The 25,591-nt window shown below is 40.5% G+C and overlaps 1 protein-coding gene across 8 annotated transcripts in view; it reads right to left on the bottom strand.

Moving 5' to 3' along the window:
• The window catches only part of ICA1 (islet cell autoantigen 1), a 181,102-nt gene that overhangs the window by 12,509 nt on the left and 143,002 nt on the right, over positions 1–25,591 (bottom strand). For all 8 annotated transcript variants that reach the window (XM_060196175.1, XM_060196177.1, XM_016192587.2 and 5 more), the window contains one exon: positions 10,074–10,343. In XM_060196175.1, coding sequence (XP_060052158.1) covers positions 10,074–10,343 — 270 coding nt within the window. The remainder of the gene's footprint in view (positions 1–10,073; positions 10,344–25,591) is intronic.

The raw sequence follows: 25,591 nt of genomic DNA, 5'->3' as shown, positions 1-25,591 counted from the left end.
CAGAAAGCAGGGGGTGAGGGAAGGGTTCAAAGGAACTTTCTGAAAGTCTCACATCAAAATGGAGGTTCAGGAGGTTAGGCTATGGTGTACTCAGTACAGGTCTCAGGTTTTCATCCACAAGGATCTGGGTTCAAGCCCCTGGTCCACACCTGTAAAGAAGAAGCTTCAAAAAAAGGTCTCTATCTCTATCTATCTATCTATCTATCTATCTATCTATCTATCTATCTATCTATCTTCCTTGTGGGGGAGGGAGAAAAATGGCTACCAGATTCATTATGCAAGTACTAAGCCTCAGTGATAAAAATGGTGGGAAAAAAGAAACAAAGCCAACCAACCAAACAACCCCCCCCCCAAGATTCATTTCCTTTGCATAATGGCTATGTTCCTGAAAAGTTATAACTAAAATGTCTACATATCAAGCCATACTTAAAAATTACCAGAAAGACAAATTATATTTCGGGTCTATCATTTCAAGAGTTGCAATAGTAAAAATCCCTTTGAACCACCTCAGCATGCTTCACTTCAGACTGTGTCCAGAGACATCAGGTGTGGAATGACAACCCTTCAGCTTCATTACTCGAGTAAGACCTTTCCTTTCATGGTATTCTCTAATTCTATTCCAGGCGGTTCACTTCCTAACAAACTCCCAAAACCTAGATAAAGACTAGGTCCCGTGAGATAGAGCATATGTTCACATGTATCCATAAATTAGGGCAAAATATATACCTGAAAGCAAAAGTACACAATAGTCTGCAGTGAGTACCCCCCAAACACTTCATCTGCACTATTCCAGCCTTTAGGTCTATGACTGTTCAACAATTTGCTTGGCTTTGTATGTTAACTTTCTTTTCAGCTACCAGGTTCCAGATGCCAACATGATGCCAACCAGACTTCCCTGGACAGACAACCCCACTAATGTGTCCTGGAGCTCTGCTTCCCGAGAGCCCCACCCTACTAGGGAAAGAGAGGCAGGCTGGGTGTATGGATTGACCAGTCAACGCCCATGTTCAGTGGGGCAGCAATTACAGAAGCCAGACCTTCCACCTTCTGCATCCCACAATGACCTGGGTCCATACTCCCAGAGGGATAAAGAATAGGAAAGCTCTCAGGGGAAGGGATGGGATACAGAGATCTGGTGGTGGGAATTGTGTGGAATTGTATCCCTTTTATCCTAAGGTTTTGTTAATATCTTCTTTTTAAAATAAAATTAAGAATATCCCTTTGAAGTGCAGGCACATGTCTTCAAATTGGGTTCTTCTCTAATGAGGAACTTTAAAATAATGTTGCTTACCTAAACAGCCATGAACCATAGAACTGATGTTTAAAATCTCTGGATTTGGGGCTTTTCTGCAGAAGAGGTTAGGAAGGAGGGTGAATCTAGAGATTCACTGGAATCTAAGAGGATGGAGGCAGCCTACCTCTGACTTTTCATGAGAGCATGGAATACTATTATTCCTTTGTCCCATGGTGTGAAGCAGAAACAATGGCTAAATTTTCCATGTCATTTTCTTGCCTCAGAACAGCTCATAAAATGCATGAGTCTTGGCATACTTTAACAATGACTCTTTAGTTACTATCAGGCCACCTCATCAGCTGAGGCCCTATTCAGGGAGTCCTGAGATTCCCAAAGAGACATGATGGGCCTAGACCTTGAATAAATCCCTCTCTCCATTGTTACTGGTCATCTCTATCAGGAACAACACAATAGACCCCTTTGTGAGGCCCCATAGGACCTTGCCCTCAATGTAGATCAACAACAGTAGAAAATGTTCCATCCTCCAAAGGGAGGATGGACAACATACTCTATGCTACACCTGAGGAAGATGGGTCAATATTGGGACAGCTTGGAATGTTCCTACTCATGACCACAGAATGTGAGCTCAGATCTACATGGATGCAGAGGTCACATAGGCTCCTAAGCTGAATATGGATCCCAGACCATATCAAATCGATGGGGTTTACAGTCAACAATATTTATACACCTTTCCCATATTAGGGAGATATTCTCTTCCCTGATCCAGCTTTCAGGTCCTTTTTATAGCCATGACATCATCTCCCTAGACAATAATTTGGATCCACCTACATATCAGATTTCAGGCTCAGGGGAAAAAATAAAAAGGAAAAAAAAAACAACCTAATATAGCCACAGGCCCTTTGGAATAAATATGCCTACCAGCTATCTACAAAATGGAGTACCCCCCCAACTCTTCATCTGCATTATTCCAACCTTTAGGTTCATGATTGGTCAACAATTTGTTTGGTTTTGTATGTTAACTCTTTCAACCACCAGATTCCAGATGCTACCATGATGCTGACCAGACTTTCCTGGACAGACAACTCCACCAATGTGTCCTAGAGCTTCTTTCTTCCCAACTAGGGAAAGAAAGAGACAGGCTGGGAGTATGGATCAACCTGCCAGTGCCCATGTTCAGCTGGGAAGCAATTACAGAAGCCAGACCTTCCACCTTCTGCATCCCATAATGACCTTGGGTCCATACTCCCAGAGGAATAAAGAATAAGATAGCTATCAGGGGAGGGGATGGGATACGGAGTTCTGGTGGTGGAAACTGTGTGGAATTGTACCCCTCTTATCCTATGGCTTTGCCAATGCTTCCTTTTTATAAATAAAAAAAAATAATAATAAAAGGGAAAAATGCATGAATCTCAACCTGATTCTATGTATATAAAGTAAAAAAAAAAACCAAACATCTGGCTATGGCAACAGTTATTAACAAACCATTGAAAATGTCTATTTATTATTACATAGAGACCAGGTAGATACTGCTCTGCTTATATGAAGTGCCAGGCCTGAACTCACTCTCCTCACTGAGCCATGTCCCAGGCTGCTAAAAATTTTGTCAAAAACAAATACTAAGTTCAGCTGCAATTTCAACCTCAATCACACCACTCTGGGAATTATTTAGGGAAAGGTTGAAGGAGGGTAATTATGTATAGTATGCCAGGCCTGATCTCAAATGTCTTGGCTTCTCTTAGGTAAAAATGCTACTGAAAGAGAACCTAGTTTTGCTAATGCTCCTGTAATTTCCATCAACTGTTCTCTAGTTGGTGTTAATTGAATGAGGCGAATGAGGCTTTTTTTTTTTTTAACATGAAGGTATGGCTAGAGAGATGCCTCCCATCTCAGAGCAACTGTGTCAGCAGAGAGGTGGAGAAGGGTGGAGGATCGAGAACCCTGAAGGTTCTGTGAACAAAACAACTATCCCAGTTCTCAGTCCCTTTGATATGTCAACTGTGCTACCCATTTGTGAGAAACACATATAAAATTTTATTGAAGCAATTGTACTCCCTTTACTTACATAAGGGAAAATATAAATCAGCCAGAAATAACATTGGCCAGCTAGAGCAGCAAGTGAAGCCAAAATAACATCCAGGCTAGTACTGCACCATGAATGCAATTTCAGTCACTGGAAAAGTGAAAGCCTAGGCTGAGGAACTCAGGGGTGGGGTTGGCTATGAAAGGAAGCTGAGAATATCAAAATCAGAAAGGCCAAGTACCAACATAACAATCACAATTCCCTCCCTGAGCTACTACCCGCCCCCCAACCCCACCAGGTTTCAATATATACAAACCACAGAAATATTCCTGCCTTTTAGGCATGTAGTATGAATAAACTGGGGTCCTGGAGTGGAAGCCAGGTTATACAGAAACTGGAGAGCAGACCCTTGATAAAGTTAAGGTAAAGCTGCAATTCTGTGTAGCTCAGTAGGCATCAAAACCAACCCCTGGGTGGATCATCCTTGGGGTACCTCTTAGGATTGTTTTCTTTTAATCTAGTGGCTGAGTGCCTGTTGCTCTCTTCCTCCCTTCTTGCCATCTATTCACACAGGAATCCACCAACAGAGCTTTGAAACATCATATGCATTCCAGGCACTGCAATGAGCTATACTTTGGAAATGTGATGATAAGCAAGACACAGATGGACCCTGCCCACGACAGACTAAAGAAACAGTCTAGGGGACTGGCCGGTAGCACAGCAGATTAAGCACACATGGCATGAAGTGCAAGAACTGGTATAAGGATCCCAGTTCCAGCCCCAGGCTCCCCACCTGCAGGGGAGTTGCTTCACAAGCGGAAAAGCAGGTCTGCAGGTGTCTATCTTCTCTCCCCCTCTCTGTCTTCCCCTCCTCTCTTGATTTCTCTCTGTCCTATCCAACAACAACAATAACAACAAGGGCAACAAAAATGGGAAAAATGGCTTCCAGGAGCAGGCACCGAACCCCAGTGACAACCTTGGAGGCAAAAAATAAATAAATTAAAACATAAATAAATTAAAATTAAAAAAAGAAACAGTCTAGAAGTAAATTAGTTTTACAATAAGGTAAATTAAGAGCAATGATTGGATATACAGGGAATGGAATGCAGAAATACCCAAACACAGACTGCAAAGGGGAGGGAGCCAATGAAGACTTCCTGAATACAAGGATACTTAAGCTGCAAAACTGAAGGGTGAGAAGTTAGCAGGTTAAACATGCTTAATGGGGGTGTAAGTGGGTGGTATGCTTGAAGGGGAGGGCACATGCCAAGGCACGGTGTTGGGAAGGTTGGGGTCCCTGGAGTTTGATAAAGCAGGAATTCAGTTTCTTTACATAATACATGGCTTTCTGTTTCTCTGGCAGAACAATCTCATTAAGTCATACTAAATCAAGGCGTGGGAGGTATGGGCAGTGATGAGACTAGGGTCAGGTCCTAAAGGGCCCTGCAAATGAAGCTGAGGAATTTAGTACTTAAGTGAATGGTGGCAAACCACACTTGGCAAGTCAAAAGACCTTTCCGGAATTCCTTCTTCATCTATAAAATGAGGGTGGGGTAGATGATCATAAAAGTTCTTTCTATGGACTAATGAGGCACTTAAATACTGCAGTTACCTAAGACTGGAAACTCTTCAGCAAATTTAGAAAGTCCTACTTTTGTGTTAGAACAAACCCATTGGCTCATGCCAAAATTGTCTGCTCTGCATATAAACTATCTTGAAACCCATCAGACACTACTTTCCTTCCGGTCATTCTGAGTCCTGGAAACAACCGTTACATGAAGACAGGCTAAGTCAGGAACGGAAAAGCAAAAGGTGGGTTTTATCTGTGAGAATTTAGACTCCTACCTCATTTGCAGAATCCCTACATGAAAAGATGTCCTAATACATTTACTGTGAACAGATGGTACTCTTGGCAGTATCAGCATCGATTTCTAAATTAATTTTTGGATATTGGTGAAGGACTGAGAAGATGTCAGGTATGAGACCTACCAGCCTGGCCTGGTCTCTGTCTCAGGCAGCCTGTCTAACTGGCTCTTTTCCTACTTATAGGAAGGTATTATATGCACATGACTATATGACACAGGAAACTCCAGCCCCTATCTTGCTGGTAACTTCAGAAATTCTTAGATATCCCAGCTAAAATTAACTCCTACTTCAAATTTCTAGCACAATTTGACTCTACATGAAACATCCTTTGTTTTGCTCTCTGTGAGCTTGAAATAAGAGGGGGAAGGAAGATGGTAATTGTTCTTTCTCACTAAATCACCCCTCTTCCTCATTCCCCCAGAATACTGAAGAAGAGAATGAGGAGAGAGGCCATTGAGGAAAGAAGAGAGGATAGGAGACAATCTGGTAAGATGAGAAAGAAAGACTGAACAGATGCAAGGGGGAGGAGAGGGTATGGCATGAGAGGATTGCCTACAGACTGCCCTCTGAGCTTGCCATGGCTGTCACTGGGCACACCCCCTACAATGCTCTTGACATTTTGACCCCAAAGACCCACTTCCAGCAGCCTCTGGTGAGGTGAGGTGAGGACTCATGTATACAGAGAAGACCAAGTTTGTAGAAAATCTCAATTTTAAACTTCCATTCTAGAACATCATTCTAGCTCTTGTGGTGAACAGAAACACACCCACATTCCTTCTTCATTCCAGCCTGCTTTTCTCTGTGTCTGCCCAGGAAGCTTAGGGTCAGCTAATCATTACAGGTCCTGTTCCCTATGAGCACCCAAGGAGAGGCCAAAATAACTACATTGATAGGTAGCTAACAATGAAAAGTGAAAGCACAGAATCCTGAGTCAAATGACTTGGCTTATCCTGCTTTCTACCAGGTTTATGATTTTAGACAGGTAGTTTGGCAATTCAGTTCCTCTATTTCCTGGGCCATAAAATGGAGATGGTAATAGTACTACCTAGGGAGGGTGTCATAAGGATTAAAAAATTAACTCTGTAATAAGCACATAGCACCTGTTATACTGAATACAAATTCATGGAATCTCACGGTTTTAGAGCTTGACATCTCACAAGTGATGAGTCCAGGCTTAAGATGATACTTGTGGAAAGTGGAAGTACTTAATGGCAGAATCATGATAGATTATTTAGTGAGGTGAATACTCATTTTACAGATAGAAAGGCAGATACTGGGAGAAATTGAGTGGACTGGCCAATTCTTAGGAACTGAGAGAAAGGAAGTTTGTAAATAAAAACCTAGGCTCTGATCTCCTCTTTCACTGAACACATATGCTAATTAACCTTTTCTACTCCAGGTTTAGTTGCCACTATTTCTGTGGTTTAATTTTTTTGAGATGACCTGAATAAACATAGGAAGCAATCCAAATACAAGGTGATAAAAGTTTAAGTTATTTATATATGTCCTTCCTTCCTTTCTTTTTTTCTCTTTCTTTCTTTCTTTCTTTTCTTCCTTTTGTTGCCATGAGATTATTGCTGGGGCTCTCTGCCTGTATGATTCTATCAATCCCAAAATACTCCTTTTTTAAGATAGAGAATGAGAAACAGAAGAGGAGAGAAAAGTTGAGTGGAAGAGAGAGATACCACTTGTGAACCTTCCCTTGAGCAGGTGCTCCCATATGAAGGTTAGAAACACATAGAAAACTATGTGTTCTGCTAGATGAGCTATCTCCGGGTCCCATAAACGTTTTTCATTTCATACACACAGGATTTTTTTTCTAGGTCATGGATGCAATAGGGGGAAAAAAAAAGAATCCAAAGTGATCATTTACATTTCCCTCTTGGGGGGAAGGCATGTAGGATGAAATCCTGAAAGAAGGATAGAATGTACTTAAAGTTGAATTACATGATCAATTATTTAAGCAGGGTGAATATTCTTTATTTGTACCACATGAGTTCTAAGGGTTTCTTATTAAGTCAGGGGTGGACATGAGGGTGTACCTGCTGGGAATATGTAGGAGTAGTAGAAGCTGAATGGGCTGGTGCTTCTTTGCGCTACTTAGACTTGAGTTTTTAAATGTAATTTTGAATTGTATAGGCAATCCATGTTGGAAAACAGGGTAACTCAGAGATGACAAAATAACTCTTTTATCATGATCTTGATTGAGCCCCAACAGAGAAAAAACAAACAAGCAAAAAACAAAACAAAACCAAAAAACTTCAAGCATCCTGAAAGATCCTTTTAAGTGGTGAGATTAAGACCATTTTTTTACATAAGATACTATGATGGTTTTCAATATCACTAAGCAGGGAGAGAAAGAGAGAGAGAGAGAACTGCCAATATTGTCCAAGAGTTATGAGGTCCTGTGTGACCTGGCCTTTATCCATTTTCTTCCTAAGCATATCTTCCTTTGATCAGTGGCTTTAATCACTCTATTCTTATTCCTGAACAATAATAGGACCCAATCCCCTTTGGTATTGACAAAGGTATTCTTTCTACTCAGATCTTCATGTACCTATTTCTCTCACCTGCTGCAGGTCTGGGTTTTGATGTCATTTTCCAGTAAGAATCCTATTTGGCTCTGCAGCTTGACACAGCCTGTATCCCCTACTCCAAATACTTCAACCCTTGGCTCTACAGTTCCCTTTTCTCTGCAACACCAACCACCTTCCAACCAATGATGTGATTGCATCTTTATGATGTCCCTGGCTCACTTGTCTCTTCACTAGAACGTGAGTTTCAGGAAGGCAGAGGACTTGCTTCCCTACCTCCACCCCACCACCATCTTCAATGGATCCCCAGTGCCTATCACTCAGGAGGACCCAATAAATACCTGTTGAATGAATAAGAAACTTTATTAGAGTGCTAGGTGGCAATCTCAAATGAACTTTCATTTTCCTGAGAAATAAATAGCCTCTTTTTGTAATACCTTTTTCTCTTTCCATTGTGTGACCATGCCTTTCTCTTTCACTGTCAGAACACTTCCTCCTTAGATGCACACAGGGCTTTGTGCCTTTCCCAGGAGCTTGAGGTAAGATTGAAGTACAAAGTCTGTGGCTGCCGTTATTGTCATGGCTCTTGGGCAGAGCTCCTAGGCCTCTACCATGGACCCTGAGCTAAAACCTCACTCTGCCTGCTCAGGAAGAGGGTGTGGAGCTCTGACCTCTTGGCTTCTCAGCAAGATAAATGTTTTTTAAGTGATGACCCTTGGTCACCCTGGCTCAGTGGTAGAAGCACAGCCACTATGGTAGAAGCACGGCCATTAGCAGTAGGGGTTCCTATGTCTCCATGGCTAAAGGTCCAATGGGGTTCACCCTGCAACACAGCCAGATGGAGCTCTGAGATGGAGCTTGTGGATTCTGGCTCTGGCTTTCTACTCCCCCACAGCCTGTTAGCACCTCCACCACAGGTGGGTGGGGGTGAAACTCAAGTCACTGGCAGTGTTGCTCATCTGAAGGAGCTCAGGTGAAAGACACAGTGAAACCCGGGGGGTGAAACTCAGGGTGGAGAAGTCCCTCCTAGCTTTAACTCCATTATGAAAATAAATGAGATAGCTACACAATAGGACTCACAGAGGAAGATGAAAGGCAATTGTGTTATTTCATAAAGAAAAGAGAAGACTTTTTTCTCTCTTGCCCACCATCTCTTGCCTTGCCTATGATCTCATCTCCAAAGACCCAAGATTTTAATAACTCATAATTACTTAATCATTCTGGCCTTGCTGTTTGTCCTCAGCTTTATGTGCCAAACAAACATGTTGTTTATTAAGAAGATCGGCTAAATTCATGCAAAAACCGAAAACAATTTGAGAATTTCTAAAGAGTGAATCCTGTCTTACAATTAAAAAGAAAAACACACATGAAAGGAAGAAGAAAGTGTTGAAATACTGAAACATGGTTTCCTTTCCAGAGTCTGATACCCCCCACCCTCATTTCTCAAATAATAGATAGGTTGTTTTCAAGTCCTGATGTTCCTTGAACCCCTTACCAATGCAGCTGACCACTTTTGTTCAATGTGGATTTTTTTTTTTTTTTGCCACAGCTATTCAAGTCATATTTCAGGAAGAAAGGAACAGCTGAGCTGACGAGCTGTTTTGGGTAGAGTGGACCAGGATGGAGTAGGATCCAGAACAAGATAAAACTTAGTTGAAGAAAGTTAAGAAGCCTGAAAAAAAGGAGGACGTATACAGAGGATGTGCCCTCAAAGACGATGTGTTTATAGGAACATGGAGGACTTTTCCTCAAGTGTATATATGGGAAGGAGGATTATCTCAGCTTTGGTGAGGGCCCTGCAGGGATGGGCTATGTGGATACATCTTTTTTTTTAAATTTTTTAAATTTATTTTAAAAAGGGGACATTAACAAAACCATAGGATAAGAGGGGTACAACTTCGCACAATTCCCACCACATCCATATCTTCTGACCTGTGCCATAAAAGGTCTAAAGTAAAGGGCTGGGGAGAAACCATAATGGTTATGCAAAAAATAACTCCCAAGCTCTATTCCCAGTACTTCCACAAACCAGAGTTGAAGCAGTGCTCTAGAGAAAAACCAAACAAAACACACAGACACACTCCCAAAAAGCTAATCAAAGTAAAGCAGTAATACTAAGAACCACCCTCTTTAGCCTTTTATTAATACGAAATGTTAACATGGAAAGAAAAGATACAGAAAAAAGAGATTTTAAAATGCTGCAATATATATGAAAGCTGGAATGTGATTCTGAGAATGCTGTTAAAATGTTATAGACATAAAAATGTAAAGCCAAGAAACCAGAAAAAGGACCTTGAGCATACAAGAAAAATGCAGAAAAAGAAAATAAAGAAAAAATGAATCTCTGGATTTATAAAAAATGAACAAAAATCCCTTTTCAATGTCATTATGTACATACCTTGTAGTGAGGCCTGTAAGTCTTTCATATTTTGGTCTAAAAGCTGTGAAGGAAGGAATCCTGCACCAGTTTGGGGCTTGGGATCCACTTCTCCTGGGGCCCCAGTGGGAGCTGCCTCCTTCAGTCGATCATCTCCAAATACAGCAGCCCATTCTTTGCTAAACTCTCCCTCTTCCAGGGAGGATATGCTGAAGATCTCACTCAGCAGTAGCAGGTCATCTTTATCAGAACTGTCTGGTTCCAGGGTCCCTGGCATTGGGCCCAGGCAAGCTGAACGGAGTAACAGAAAATAGAACACATCAATCATCACCAAGGGTATGGGCCCTCAGGAATCTATGCTGTGGGTGCTGGGATAGTATAGGATAGGTGTTGGCAAGATTTTAAGGAAATCTTTTGTTTATATATCTATATATATATCTACATGTATACTTATATGTCTATATCTATATATACCAACCACATGTAACAACCTCTCTCAAACCTCTAAACATCAGGCATCAAAGTCTGTTGTGTAAGTTACTGTGCTGTCTTCCTAGCCTCAAAATCTCTTCAGTTTTGGTTTTCCCCTTAATGCAAAAGCAAGTTTACACATTTTTTTTTCAGATATGAAACAAAGCCAGAATTGAAAGCATGCTAGAGATCTTTGTTCCTTGCTTATATATCTTTCTGAATTTGCCCACATAACAAGCCCTAAACATACAGCCAGCACACCATGTGGCAGCCTGCCCTGGGGTGGGATGAGAACTTGTTCCATGCTCTGACTTGGCCTAGGCAAAGAGAAAGGCAGAAAGGATGTTACAAGCCTGACCCTGACCAAGAGAGGCATCCTTGACACCATTCTCCTTTGCGGCAACCCAACTGTGCAAAGCAAAGGAAATGCTGACTTGGTTTTGTTTGAGGGCAAAGGTGAAAAAAAAATAACAGAAAAACAGCAAATATTAACTATCCAAAGCAATGAACTTATAGGACAGAGGAACAGCTCTGGAGGGACAGAGTGAACACTAAACACAAAGGAGGAGCCCCAGGGCAAGTCTTTACCAGCTGTGTGACATCAGCAAGATGCTCAACCTTTAGGAGACATTTTTAAAAATTATACTATTGATAATGTCCCTTGGAACATTGTCAGGAAAGCCCATAGAAACATTATCCCAAACTTCATTGTCTGTCTAGAAGGAAGATTTTAAAGATGAGACCCATTTTCACACTATGAACACTAACAAAACATTGAGGAGTAGAATGAGGATACTTCCATCAAAAATCCTATAGCAAGACTTCTATTCAATTTTCTGTGTTTCGAAAACCAAACACTCGTAATTTTTATTAACTGTCTAATTAAGCATTCTTAGTGCTTTGCGTTATCACAGGAATGTTCACTGAGATGTAGCCTGTAGGTGTGGTATTAAAATGATGAGGAAAACAACATTTTACTGAACAGGCCACTTAGAAAGTGTAAGCATTTTTTTAAGGCATGAAAAGAAGGAAGTCAAGATTGATATTTTCTCTGAGCTATACTGCAATTCCAAGACTGTCATATTAAGTAAAATTAACAGGTTTTCCTAAAATATATGAGATAATTAGTAAGTAAAAGCTTTTATTTCCTCCTTCTTCTTCTTTTTAATAAGGTTTATCTCTGTCAGCTTTACTGGGCCTATTTTCGACCATATTTTATATGGAGATTTACAGCTCAGGAGATCTTTGATGTGCAGAGCAGTCCAGCAATAAATCAGGGAAGGGAGGAGCCCAGTCACTCTCTTATCATTGTGGTTTAAAAGTGGCAAATATCACTTTCATGGGGAAATTGTCTAATTAGGCATTCTTAGTGTTTTGCGTTATCACAGGAATGTTCATTGAGATGTAGCCTATAGGTGTGGTGTTAAAATGATGGGGAAAATGACATTTTACTGAATAGGTTTCAGAGAGTTCTGCATAGCAACCAGCTATGCTTGTGGATGGTAGGCAAAGCAGGATGGGTGAGCTAAATTGGCCCAGTTCTGCCAAGGAAGGAAGGAGGAAACCTTGACTGTGACAGGGTGTGTCATCAACACATGTGTGCCTGTATATACCCTCCTCCTTCCTTTCTTAGAATCACCCCCCACCACCACCACCTTTTTTAAATTGTTACCAGTTTGGTGCCTCTACAAGGAACCCATTATTCCTGGCAGCTATGATTTTTTTTTTTTTGATAGGAAAAGAACTGAGAGGGGCAGGGGATATAGAGAGGAAGAGAGAGCACTGCTTCACTGCTCATGAAACTTTCCCCTCTAAGTGGAGAGTTGGGGCTTGAGCCCAGGTCTGTGAACATGGTAATGTGTGTACTCAATCATATGTGCCACTGCCCAGCCCCTAGCATCTTTACATGTTTTTTCTTTCTTCCTCCCTTCCTTCCTCCCTCTTCTCTCTCTCTCTCTCTCTCTCTCTCTCTCTCTCTCTCTCTCTCTCTCTGTTTCTGCCACAGGGTTATTGCAGGGGCTCAGTGCCTGCATGGCTTCACTGTTACTTGTGGCTATTTTTTCCCTTTTGCTAGAGTGAAAGACTGAGGAGTAGAAAGCTCTGGGAGGCAGGAGGGGGGGACAGATTATGTGAGAAAATACCTTTAGCACTGCTCCACCACTCATGAGGCCTCCCTCCACCATACCCCGCCCCAGCCCCTGCAGTCAGGGAACAGGGGCTTAAAACCAGGTATTCACACGTGGCAACATGTGGCAACATGTGGCAACATGTGGCAACACTCTACCGGGGAGCCACCACCTGGCTTTTCTTTTACATGTTTTAATTTCACAAATCTCTGTGCTCTCTGCTTTCAGATAAGGAATGTCTAAACCTTTTCTCATGGTTTACTTTCTGGCTTGACTGAAACCAGATGACCAACAGACCCCAAGCTATGTTCCCGAAACCCATTCAAACTGAACTGCAAGCCTTAGAGGAGCAGACGACTTTAAATGAGCATGGGCATTGTGTGCATTCCTCCTGAAGTCACTTCCCAGCCCTCTGCTACATCAAACTCTAGGGAGATTTTAGTGCTTTAATCTAGATGTCGGTCCAAGGCAGGTCATAAGTAACATTAGCAACAACAAATAATAAACCTTAAGCCTTCCAAAAATAATCAGAAACTATAACAGCTCTGTCTTTGTTCATACTGTTTAGGTTTTATGCCAGGGTATTTAGAGTGGACTTCTATGGGTTTTTGTTAACTGAAATCCCTTGCTTCTTTTCTTCAGTTTTCCTTTGAGAAAACAGTTTTACCTGATAGTGTTAACACACCACTCTGAATGCCCTGTTAGCACTCATATGCATGCATGACCCTCAGCTGACCAGCTCTTCATTTCTCAGGTCATGGCAACTGGTACAAGAAGCAGCACATGCCAGCAGCTTCCTTGAATTTGGTATACAAAAGGCTGGGTAAGTGCCCAATGCTCACTCAATCCCCTTCTCTAACCACCCTACAATCCTCCCCACCCCCCAGTTTCAGAGTCCTTTGCTTTGTTGTAATGACCTGTGCCTAGTTCATGTTTCTCCCTGTTTCTTTTTTTTCTTTTTTCCTCCTCCAGGGTTATTGCTGGGCTCGGTGCCTGCACCATGAATCCACCGCTCCTGGAGGCCATTTTTTTCCTTTTGTTGCCCGTGTTGTAGCTTCGTTGTGGTTATTATTATTGCCCTTGTTGACACAATTCATTGTTGGATAGGACAGAGAGAAATGGAGAGAGGAGGGGAAGACAGAGAAGGGGAGAGAAAGATAGACACCTGCAGACCTGCTTCACCACCTGTGAAGCGACTCCCCTGCAGGTGGGGAGCCGGGGGCTCGAACCGGGATCCTTAGGCCGGTCCCTGCGCTTTGCGCCACATGCGCTTAACCCACTGCGCCACCGCCCGACCCCCTCCCTGTTTCTTAAGATCAACATATAAGTGAGTTCATGTTCCTTTTTTCTCTTTCTGGCACAGAAATAAGAGAAAGTATACCCATATCACAGCAAGTGTCTTTATAAATCATTATTTACCCAATAAAACAATAAAAAACTAGAAGGAAGAGGGTCTCGCTCTTTTTTTTTTCAGGGGAAATTTTTAGAATTTGTGGGTACAGATTTGAGCTTTCCAGAAAGACTCAAGACTGCACATGTTTAAAGAGGAAGTGTGTGAAGAGTTGGGGAAAGAATCTTCACAACACTGTCTAGCCCCTGTTCCTACCCTTGCATAAAATCAGTTCACCAACAGATCTACCCAGTTACATGTGTTAAGCCCAATGCATGCTATTTTTTTATTAAACAAAAATTAGGGATCAGGAGAACACATACTTTATCAATAGCAAGAACTATGGTTCAAGTCCCTAGTCACCACATGGGAGTCTAGAGATAGGAGAGCTTCACAAGGGTAAAGCAGTGTTGTGGTATCTCTCCTCTGTCCCTTTCCCTCTTTGTCCTCATCCTTTATCCTAAAGAGAAAAATAGAAAAAACAGTCCCCAGGGAATGGAAGAATTGTGTGGTTGCAGAGACACATGGATAACTCTGGTAACAAAAAATAATAATACAGATCAAATAAAAAGTAAACTATTTAGAGAAAAGTTTCTATCACTTCTAGACAAAAGAATCATGACAGTTATTATAGCCAATCAAGCTCAAACGTAGTGACAGAAATGAAAAATAGGGGCCCGTGGTGAGGAAGATCATATATATTTGCCTCCAGGGTTATTCTGGGGCTTGTGCCATTGCTCCTGGTGGCTATTTATTTATTTATTTATTTATTTATTGGATAGGACAGAGAGAAATTAGAGGGGAGGGAGGGGTAGAGAGGGGAAGAAAAAGACACCTACAGAACCAATTAATCACTTGTGAAGTGTTCCCCTGCAGGTGGGGAGCCAGGAACCTGGATCCATGAGCAGGTCCTTGCACTTAGTACTGTCTGCTTAGCACTATGTGTGCTTAACCAGGTATGCTTCTGCCTGGCTCCCCAAAGATAATTGTTTAGAACTTGTTCTGAACTGAAATTGAGTCTGAGATCTTCCACTGACTTTGGCCTATCATGTGCCAAACTATTTTATTTAACAATTAAAGTAGGCCTAGATAGTGAACCATGCCTCTTTTAGGAAAACTGCTACTTAGCTGAGTGCAATGAAACTGGAAGTGGCCTGAACCAGAAAACAGAGAAGCCTCCAAATTATTGCCCTGATAATTAAGATGCTTTAAATTACTATACATAACTTTTAAGGAAAAAAAAACTTAATTACAAGTAGAAAAGAAAGAGATTAGGTCTATAACCAGGCAAGTCAAGACTAGAGAGGTAACACTAGTCAGGGGTTCAAAAGGATCATGCTATCATTTTCTTTGGCAATAATTCAACTACAAGAAAGGGGGGATACACACAGAAAGGTGATAAGTTCTTTGAGAAAGGTTCAACAGGAGTCAGAACTTGCACCCAGGTAGATAGGCGGGTATTACTCCAAGGTCATGGTACCTTTCATCTTAAAAGCTGAATAAATGTGGTGCAGCTCTCAGGTGCCAAACCCACAGATAACTACTCCAAGTCCCCTTCATGCTTTTGCAGACTCCTCAGTCTCCTGTTTACTCTCATATCAGATAACTGAACCACAGAGACTACTACATGAAGTACTCAAATTCCCTCCTTCTCTGCTTCTAAATCTGACCCTTCATGCATTCCCTCTTCCTAAAACCAGCCCTCTCTGTCTCCCTTCCCTCCTTCCAGGAGCCTGCTCTGCTCCCAGTATTAAGCTTTAGTATCTGCATTCTCTTATTCTCCAGTGTTTCTTCTCCTGTCCTTAGAAAATGTGTGTACACCCAATAATAGTCACTTTTCACCCACTTTGTTGCTGCCTCTGCCCTCCCCTCCTGGTTACTTCTCTTGTTTCTTCTTTCTACAACTACACTCTTGTTTCTCAACTCACTTTGTTTAGCTGTCCATAATCATGCTTTTTTTTTTTTTTAGTTATCTATTTCTTTTTAAAATTTTTTTAAATTTTATTTATTTTCCCTTTTGTTGCCCTTGTTGTTTTTATTGTTGTTGTAGTTATTATTGTTGTTGTCATTGTTAGACACAACAGAGAGAAGTGGAGAGAGGAAGGGAAGAAAAAGATAGACACCTGCAGACCTGCTTCACCACCTGTGAAGCGACTCCCCTGCAGGTGGGGAGCTTGTGGCTTGAACCGGGATCCTTAGGCTGGTCCCTGAGCTTCGCACCACTTGCGCTTAACCCACTGTGCTACCGCCCGACTCCCAGTTATCTATTTCTTATTGGATAGAGACAAACAGAAATTGAAAAGGAAGGGGATGATAAGCAGAGAGAGAGAGAGAGAGAGAGAGCTGCAGCCCTGCTTCACTACTTGCAAAGCTATCCCCCTGCAGGTGGGGACACAGGTCCTTGTGCATTGTAACATGTGCACTCATCAGGTATGCCACCATCCAGTCTCCCCCATAATCAAGCTGTTACCCTCAAACTGCACCAAAGTGGCCCTCTTCAAGTTTACCAGTGATATCCTGATTACAAACTCCAACACCTTTTCACATGCTTCACTTCATGCTGTTTAATATTCTGGAAATGCTATAATCTTTTGGGAGTACCATTGAAGAAGCTCTTTTGATGCTCTCTTAAGTCTTTGACTAAACTTTCCCTGCTGCTACTTACAAAAAAAAAAACTTATTTCTGTTCCTCAGTGTCTATGGGAGAGCTTATATATTCTTTTGGTTGCAATATTGGGAAGACTATCAAATTGCCTTCTCCATTTTAAAATTTCTTCTTGAACTGGTGACAAGATACAGGGCTGCTTTGAGTCCTGTCTATTGGTGAATCTCTTTGCACTTCATAAAAGGTACCATTCCACTGTATGCCCCATTGATTATTGAGTAAAATAGCACTTTTCACAGTGGTGTTCAGGACCTCTACTGTCAATCTCAAATGCAATCCTTTCAACAGTGCATCAACTCAGTCTTCAGGGAAACATACAATTTGGCAAGATTCTTCCCATCTCTTTTTAAAGTGTTCATCCTTCCTTTCTCTCTCCTTCTCTCTCTCTCTCTCTCTCTCTCTCTCTCTCTCTTTCTTTCTTTGGCTGGGAACTTGCTATATTCTCTTGGTGAGATACCCAAAGAGAATAATTAGACTCAACTGAAAAGGGACCTTTGAAAGTACCTTTTCTAACTCATTTTGCAGATGAAGAAAATGACACTGGGGTTAGATAACTTGCCCAGGGTCATGGAATTTATTACTTACAGATAAGCTGCCTGGGGATTATCTGGTTCACAGGTCAAGATGTTTTCTCAGTGCTGCATATGTCTTTCACCTTGCAACCAATTAAGAGTCTCATGCATTAACTATTACTTAAACCTTATAAAATTTTGGGGTTTCTAAGGTCAGATGGCTGCCAGGCAATACCTGCAGCTTCAGGCCTCACAGTAGAATAGTGAGCTAGTGGTTATACCCATTCACCATGTTTGTACTGTACTGCTCAGAACTTTTATTCTACCCCCCCCCAAAAAAAAAAAAAACGGCAAAAATCCCCCATGCCCTCTGAAAAAACATTCCCTAGGAAAACTGATCCTGAACCAATGAGTTCTAACTGATCCTAAACCGATGAGTTTTCAACAAGTGAAGACTGACTAACACACAAAGGAAACTCTCTGAAGTTGAGGCAGAGTGTAGGTAACAGAAGACTAATGTGGGAAACTGGTGACAACCCACTCAGGTAATATTTTTGAAATCATATTGGGTTTCATGTCCTCGGCATAAATGAGGAACACAGACGATGGAAACAAAACTACACAGACTAGAAATGAGAGCAGAGGAAAACAAACAGATAATTGTCATGGAAGTTACCTTCATCTCGACGTGAAACAGGAAGACTCCATTTCTCTGGTTTTCTCCCTGGCCCCCACTCTCAACATTATGACTAATTATAAAGGCCACACACTTGTAACACACAGGAAAAAGCCCCAGACACCAACACTATTCTCACATCATCCTAATGTGAGGTAAAAAATGGGTAGGAAACCACCTTACAAAAATATGTAATAAGAAAAACATTTTTTTTTACTATATCAGGTTCATACTATACTATAACATAATACATTTGTTTGGAATACAGAAATGCTGCTTCTAGAAACTTCACTTTCGTAAAAAAGCAATAGATAATAATAATAGATGGAGTGGGGGTGGGGATTGAAACCATCTCTATCCACTCTCCAGGAAAACACCCTCCAAAACAAATAACAACAAAATATTTCCTCTTTACCCCAGTCCCAGAAAAACCCTAACAGGTTCTGAGTAGATACTAAAAATACTATTTTGTGATTCTCAAGCTTGCTCTTTCCTTTTAGCAAGAGTTCTTAATAAGCAAGCAATTAAAATTTTTGAAACCTTGATAGAGGTATATTTATATAGAAGCTTTTAAAAGGATATTCATGTTCTTCAAGTAAGAGCAGCATTTGGTTTTAAAAGTACACTATTGTTGAAGAGATAGCTCACTGGGTAGGGTGCCTGCAGTGCCATGAGCTTGACCCAGGTTCGAGTCCCAGTACCACATGGGAGGTGCTATGGCAATGGAGGAAGCTTTTGTGTTGCGGTCTTTCACTATTTCTCTATCTGAATAATAATAATAATAATAATAATAATAATAATAATAATACTGTAACCTGCACAAGTAAGGCCCTGGTCCTACCCAATAAACAAATAGATAAATTATAAATAAAGTACATTCTTATTTTATGTGTGAACCAAAGCTAGAAGTAATCCTAGGGTGCTTCTGGAGATTGCAAGGAAAGAAAGCTAAGAAGATATCAGAGAATTTGACACATGTGTGTGAGGAAGCAATTGGATTCCTAATCAGCTATATATGGAGACCTTCAGGAGGAAGTATTGAGTGACCCAGGAGAAATGGCCCAGCATCATAAGTGTATCTCATTGCTCTGGGCTAAAGATTGTCGTTGACACTTAAGGAAGCTACTGATTGAGCCTCTCACTTGTTTTGATGTTTGGCTATAATTTAGAATATCAAGTCTGGGAATATTAGCAAGGATGTAGCAGAAGACAAACATTTAAATTGCAATATAAAAAACTGCTAGTGGTGGGCCAAGCAGTGGTACACACAGCTAAGTGCCCATATTACTATGCTCAAGGATCCAGGTTTCAGTCCCCACTCCCCTCCTGTAGGAGGGGACAATTAACAAGCAGTGAAGCAGGTCTGCAGGTGTCTGTCTTTCTCTATCTCCCCTCCTCTCTCAATTTCTCTCTGTGTGTGTCCTATTCAACAAAATAGAAAGAAAAACATTAAAAAACTGGTCACAGGAAGTGGTGGGTTTATACTGCCAGCATTGAGCTCCCTGGTGACAATAAGAAAAAGTATATATGTATATATTTTGTATATACATGTATTTTACATAATTGCTAGTGTAAAAAGTTCACTTAGTTTTTCCCTAGAGAATTTTTCTATTATCTTTATTTATTTGATAGAGACAGTCAGAAATTGAGAGGAAAGGAGGAAATAGAGAGGAAGAGAGACACCTGCAGCACTGATTCACCACTTGCAAAGTTTCCCCCTGAAGGCAGGGACTGGGGGCTTGAACCTGGGTCTCTGTGCATTGTAGCATGTGTGATCAACCAGGTGTGCCACCGCCTGGACCTGAGAAGGATTTCTGTTTATGACCAAATTATGGCATAAAAATAAATTTTTTTCCAAACCCTTTGAACAAAGGAGAACAAAAGCTATGATTTCTGGAGGTTACTTAAGATCATGCATGTCATACAAATTCACTTTCTGTTGTGTTATATACTAGATATTTTTCTAGTATTTTTCAATACTAGATATTGGTCCAACTTTGAGGTCAAGAAACATGCTATAATCCACGAATGAAATTTAACATGTGGTCACAGGTGGTTTCAAAAACCACTTTTAGGGGGCCAGTCGGTGGCACACCAAGTTAAGCACACACAGTATGAAGCACAGGAACTGGTGTAAGGATCCTGGTTCCAGCCCTCAGCTCCTTACCTGCAGGAGGGGTTGCTTCACAAGTAGTAGAGCATGTCTGCAGTTGTCTTTTTCTCCCCCTCTCTATCTTCCCCTTCTCTTTCAATTTCTCTCTATCCTATCCAACAACAACAAAAAATGGAAAAAATGGCCACCAACAGCAGTGGATTCACAGTGCAGACACCAAGCCCTAGCAATAACCCTGGAGGCAAAAAGAAAAAGAAAGAAAGAAAGAAAGAACACTTTAAAGTATCTCAACGTGTCACTCAGCTTTTTTCCCACTAGAAATATTTTTAAAAAAATTTTTTAAATATTGGTTATTCATTATTTATTATCTTTTTATTCATATATGTATTTAGTATTTACTATCTATTTAGCAGGAAAATAAATTTCATAATGGCACCAAATTGAAGTATTTTTCTGGGCAATGGTTTCTGAGGAATTGTCTCCATGCTATTGTTATAATAGCCACTTTTTAAAAAATGACTTTATACATTACTTGTCAAATAGAATTACCAATGGGGGGAGTTGGGCGGTAGCACAGCGGGTTAAGTGCAGGTGGTGTAAAGCACAAGGACCAGAGTAAAGATCCAGGTTCAAGGCCCCGGCTCCCCACCTGCAAGGGAGTAGCTTCACAAGCAGTGAAGCAAGTCTGCAGGTGTCTATCTTTCTCTCCTCCTCTCTGTCTTCCCCTTCTCTCTCCATTTCTCTCTGTCCTATTCAACAACAATGACATCAGTAACAACAACAATAATAACTACAACAACAATGAAAAACAATAAGGGTAGCAAAAGGGAAAATAAATAAATATAAAAAATTTTTTAAAAAGAAAAAAAACCCCTAAAATTAAAAAAAAAATTACCACTGGGAACAAAAGGGCTACCAAGCAGCAGGGTGCCAGAGCTTATAGCCTTCAAGTCCTATAAAGTCAGCCATCCTTGGAATAAGCTTGCTCTCTCTTTCTCTCTCTCTCTCATCTTGATTGCTTAATGTCTTGCATATAATAATCCCTGTTTTAATGTGGGACTTGAGCCTTCTGGCAGTTTTTCAAAGGGCACACATTTTGAAATGAACAAATTAACAAACTGTCTTTTCTTAGGTCACCAGAAGTTCTGTGTGTACTGAGAGACTATTTTATTATTAATGGCCATGTTAAGTTTTAGGTTGATGCTACCCTAGGGGTTGACAATGAAGAAGAGGCAGTGAAAATGCATGGTTTGAACTTAAAGAAGAAATTAGTTAGCATTGGTAAAGGAAATGTTGAAATTATATGACCCTACATTTAAGCAGGAAGAATTGTAAATCAAATTTTCTGCCTAAGAACAAGTACATATTTGTGAAAGTGTATATTTATTTTTTAGAGTTATTTTTAGAGTTAAATTGAGTATTCAAAATGGTATGGACTACTATTCTATGAAACCAACAATCATTATAGTTATAGACTTATGTCTAAAATTTGTTTAAAATAAATAGGAAGATACAATCTTATTTCATTCTATCTTGCAGCATGTTTATATAAGTCATCATGTATCTTGGGCAGTAGTGTGTTTCCAAACTATTTATGTAAAGAAACACATGGTTTCTGGGTCTGTGCTGAGTCATAACTACCAAGTTAGAAAAAAGGTCAAAATCCAAAACCAAGACTTTTTTTTTCATAAGTATGGTATAATTGTAAACATACAGATTCATATTTGCTTGTATCTACTCAAAAACACTGGGGGGATTAAAGTGAGGTATACATTGGAATAGAGACAAGGGGTGGCCAGGAATGAGAAGTTTTTGTTTGTTTGTTTTTACTATATACATTTTATAATCATTGTTTTTCTACCAATGTGAACATGCTACCTGTTCAAAATTGTTCAAAATTGTTCACTCCCCAATATTACCAGTCATCTCTATCTTGAACAATACAATAGACCCCATTTGTGGGCTCCCATAGGACCTTGCCCTCAACTTGGATCAACAATGATAGAGAATGTTCCATCCTCCGAAAGGGAGGATGGACAACATAATCTATGCTATACCTGATGAAGATAGGTCCTGAAATTGGGGCAGCTTGGAATGTTCCTACTCATGACCACAGAATGTGAGGTCAGATCTATAGGGATGCAGAAGTCACATAGGCCCTTAAGCTGAATATGGGCCCCAGATCAGATCAAATTGATGGGGTTTACAGTCAACAATATTTATACACCTTTCCCATATTTGGGAGCTACTCTCTTCCCTGATCCAACTTTCTGGTCCTTTTTCCAGCCACGACATCATCTCCCAAGACAATAACTTGGGTCCACCTGAATATCAGATTTCAGGCTCAGGGAAAAAACAAACAAACAAACAAACAAAACTAGTATAGTCACAGGCCCTTTGAAATATAACTAAAATTGGCCTACTAGTTATCTACAAAATGGAGACCCCGCCCCATCCCCCAACTCTTCATCTGCACTACTTCAGCCTTTAGGTTCATGATTAATCAACAATTTGTTTGGCTTTATATGTTAACTCTTTTCAGCCACCAGGTTCCAGATGCTACTATGATGCCAACCAGACTTCCCTGGACAGACAACCCCACCAATGTGTCTTGGATCCCCACTTCCCCAGAACCCTTCCCCATTAGGGAAAGAAAGAGACAGGCTGGGAGTATGGATCGACCTGCCAACACCCATGTTCAGCCGGGAAGCAATTACAAAAGCCAGACCTTCCACCTTCTGCATCCCATAATGACCCTGGGTTCATACTCCCAGAGGGATAAAGGATAGGAAAGCTATCAATAGGGGATGGGATACGGAGTTCTGATTGTGGGAATTGTATGGAGTGTACCCTATTATCCTATGGTTTTGTCAATGTTTCCTTTTTATAAATAAAAAATAAAAGTAAAAAAAAATGTTCACTAACATAATGAAATTATATAGGAGACAATCATATCAAAAGGAAAATTACATAAAGGTTTGGTTGAGGATAGGAAAAATAACAATCTTCCCCACTGGAGTAAGATGAAGCTTCTGATTATAATTTACTAAGTATCAAAGACTTGATAATAGTAGTTGGTGGATACCCAATGTTTGCTGTGTCATTGTTTCTATCTCTCCTTTGTTGGAGTAGCTCTTTCTTCCTTCTCCCTCCAAGAAATACTTTGCAAAAAAAAAAAAAATTAAGTTCCATCAAAACATTTTATTCTTTTAAATATTTGTTTTATTATTTAAATCCTATGAGAAAGTTTCATGTAAGAGAGAAAGGGAAGCCAGAGAACTGCTCTAGCTCATACATACACTGCTAGGATCAAACCAGGAGCATCATGCATGCTAGTTCTGAACTCTACAGGCTGAGCTATTATTTGGTCACAAAGCCATCTACTTTCCTTTCTCTTTCTTTTTTTTTTTGTATCACTTTGATGGGGAAATGTTGACTCACACACTGTTGTCACATGTGTACAGTTTCATATCACCCCATGATAGGTGTCAGAACACTGCACTCTACCAATTCGTCCGCTTCCTCTACTCTAGGATACTAGACCCCCACCCCCATTTAACAGCCTCCTACCCCCTCCCTTTAGAGTCCTTGGATCTGCTGCAACAGACCATATTTAATTCAATTGTTATCCTGTATCCCCCCCCTTTTTTTTTAAAGCATTCTGCTCTAAAGTCCAAAGGGCAAAATCTTTATAATAAAGTAGAGGTGACATCAATGGTAACCTGCAGTAATTATTTGGTCATTACTTTTATCATCCAAAATGATTTCAATGTTTATAGATAAGTAGTTATTCTCATAGAAAACACATGAACCCTGCCCCACTAGGGATGGAGAGAGACAGGCTGAGAGTATGGATCAACCTGCCAACGTCCATGTTCAGTGGGGAAGCAATTATAGAAGCCAGACCTTCCACTTTCTGCATCCCATAATGATCCTGGGTCCATATTCCCGAGGGATAAAGAGTAGGAAAGCTATCAGAGGAGGGGATGGGATATGGAGTTCTGATCGTGGGAATTGTGTGGAGTTGTACCCCTCTTATCCTAGGGTTTTTGTCAGTGTTTCCTTTTTATAAATAAAAAAAAAAAGAAAAAAACACATGAACTATGGGATAATCTCAGACAGAAGTTGAAAAATAAGAAGAGAACACAAAGCAGAGCTTAAACTGGAGTTGGTGTATTGTACCAAAGTAAAAGACTCTGGGGGTGTTGTGGGGGTTCAGGTCCTGGAATATGATTTCAGAGGAGGACCTAGTGGGGGTTGAATGGAAATGTGGAAAACTGAGAAATGTTACACATGTACAAACTATTTTACTGTTGACTGTAAAGCATTAACCCCCCAATAAAGAAATTAAAAAAAGAATCACACAAACATTCCCAAGATACCTTATGGTGTGTTGCCTGGAATAACAATATAATAGGAAGGCAGGGTTCTTTTTAAAATATTTATTTATTTAGTTAGTGATTATTGGATAGAGAAAGAGCAAAATTGAGAGGGAGGGCAATAGAGAGGGAGAGGACAAGACACCTGCAGCCCTGCTTCACCACTTGTGAAACATTCCTCCTGCAGGTGAGGACCAAGGACTTGATTTTGGGTCCTTGTGCTCTGTACTGTGAGGGCTTAGCCAGGTGCACCACTGCCTGGCTCCTGAAGGCAGGTTTCTGTCCTCAAGTATATATTCCTAAATTCAGAAATCTTAGGGGGGCAGCTTTGATGTCTTTACATTATTGAAAAGTTTAATCAATGCTCTCTGTCTTCCATGCTTTCTTCTGTGTTTATTTTGAGAATTAAATTCAAATGAACTTCATCATGAATTAAGTAAGTTGTTTCCCTAGTTAATATGAATCTTCAATATGGGATGCTTATGACTCCTTTCCAGTTCTGTAGAAAATCTGCAAGAGCAAGGCAGGCTTGTCACCCAGGACACGGGATGCTCTAGAGTTTGGCTGAGAACCTCAGAGAAATTTTTTAGATTCCATAAAAGTGTTTGTAAAGTAATATTTGATATGATAGAGAGCAAAGGCTATGGGAAATTATTAGAGTTCCTTAAAACTATGCATATCTAGGGGCCAGGTGGTGGTGCACCTGGTTAAGCACACACATTATAGTGCACAAGGACCCAGATTTAAGCCCCTGGTCCCCATCTGCAGGGGAACAACTTCATGAGTGGTGAAGTAGGGCTACAGGTGTCTCTGTCTCTTTCCCTCTCTATCTTCCCCTCCCTCCTCAATTTCTCTCTGTCTCTATCTAATAAATAAATAAATAAATATAATTTTAAAAAAACTATATCTCATGCAAATCCATGACTTCAGATTCTTTTTGGAGGAGTTATTTAGCAAATGAGTTTAGGTTTGGTGAGCTTGAACATAGGACCTAGGCAGGAAAATTCTTCCTATGCAGTTAACTTGTTTTTAATGGAAATGCATCACAGTATACTGCCAGGAAAATATTTATTAGGATGAAGACTTTCCAATATGCCAGATATTATGAAAAAAGAAACACCTTATGTACAGGTTTTTCAATCTTTATGATAATTAAGCAAAACTGTTGCTATTGGTTTTCCACTTTACAAACTGAGACAGCCATGTC

The sequence above is a fragment of the Erinaceus europaeus genome, chromosome 8 (genome assembly GCF_950295315.1).
Source record: "Erinaceus europaeus chromosome 8, mEriEur2.1, whole genome shotgun sequence".
Taxonomy (NCBI): domain Eukaryota; kingdom Metazoa; phylum Chordata; class Mammalia; order Eulipotyphla; family Erinaceidae; genus Erinaceus; species Erinaceus europaeus.
This window is presented reverse-complemented; position numbering and strand designations above follow the sequence as displayed.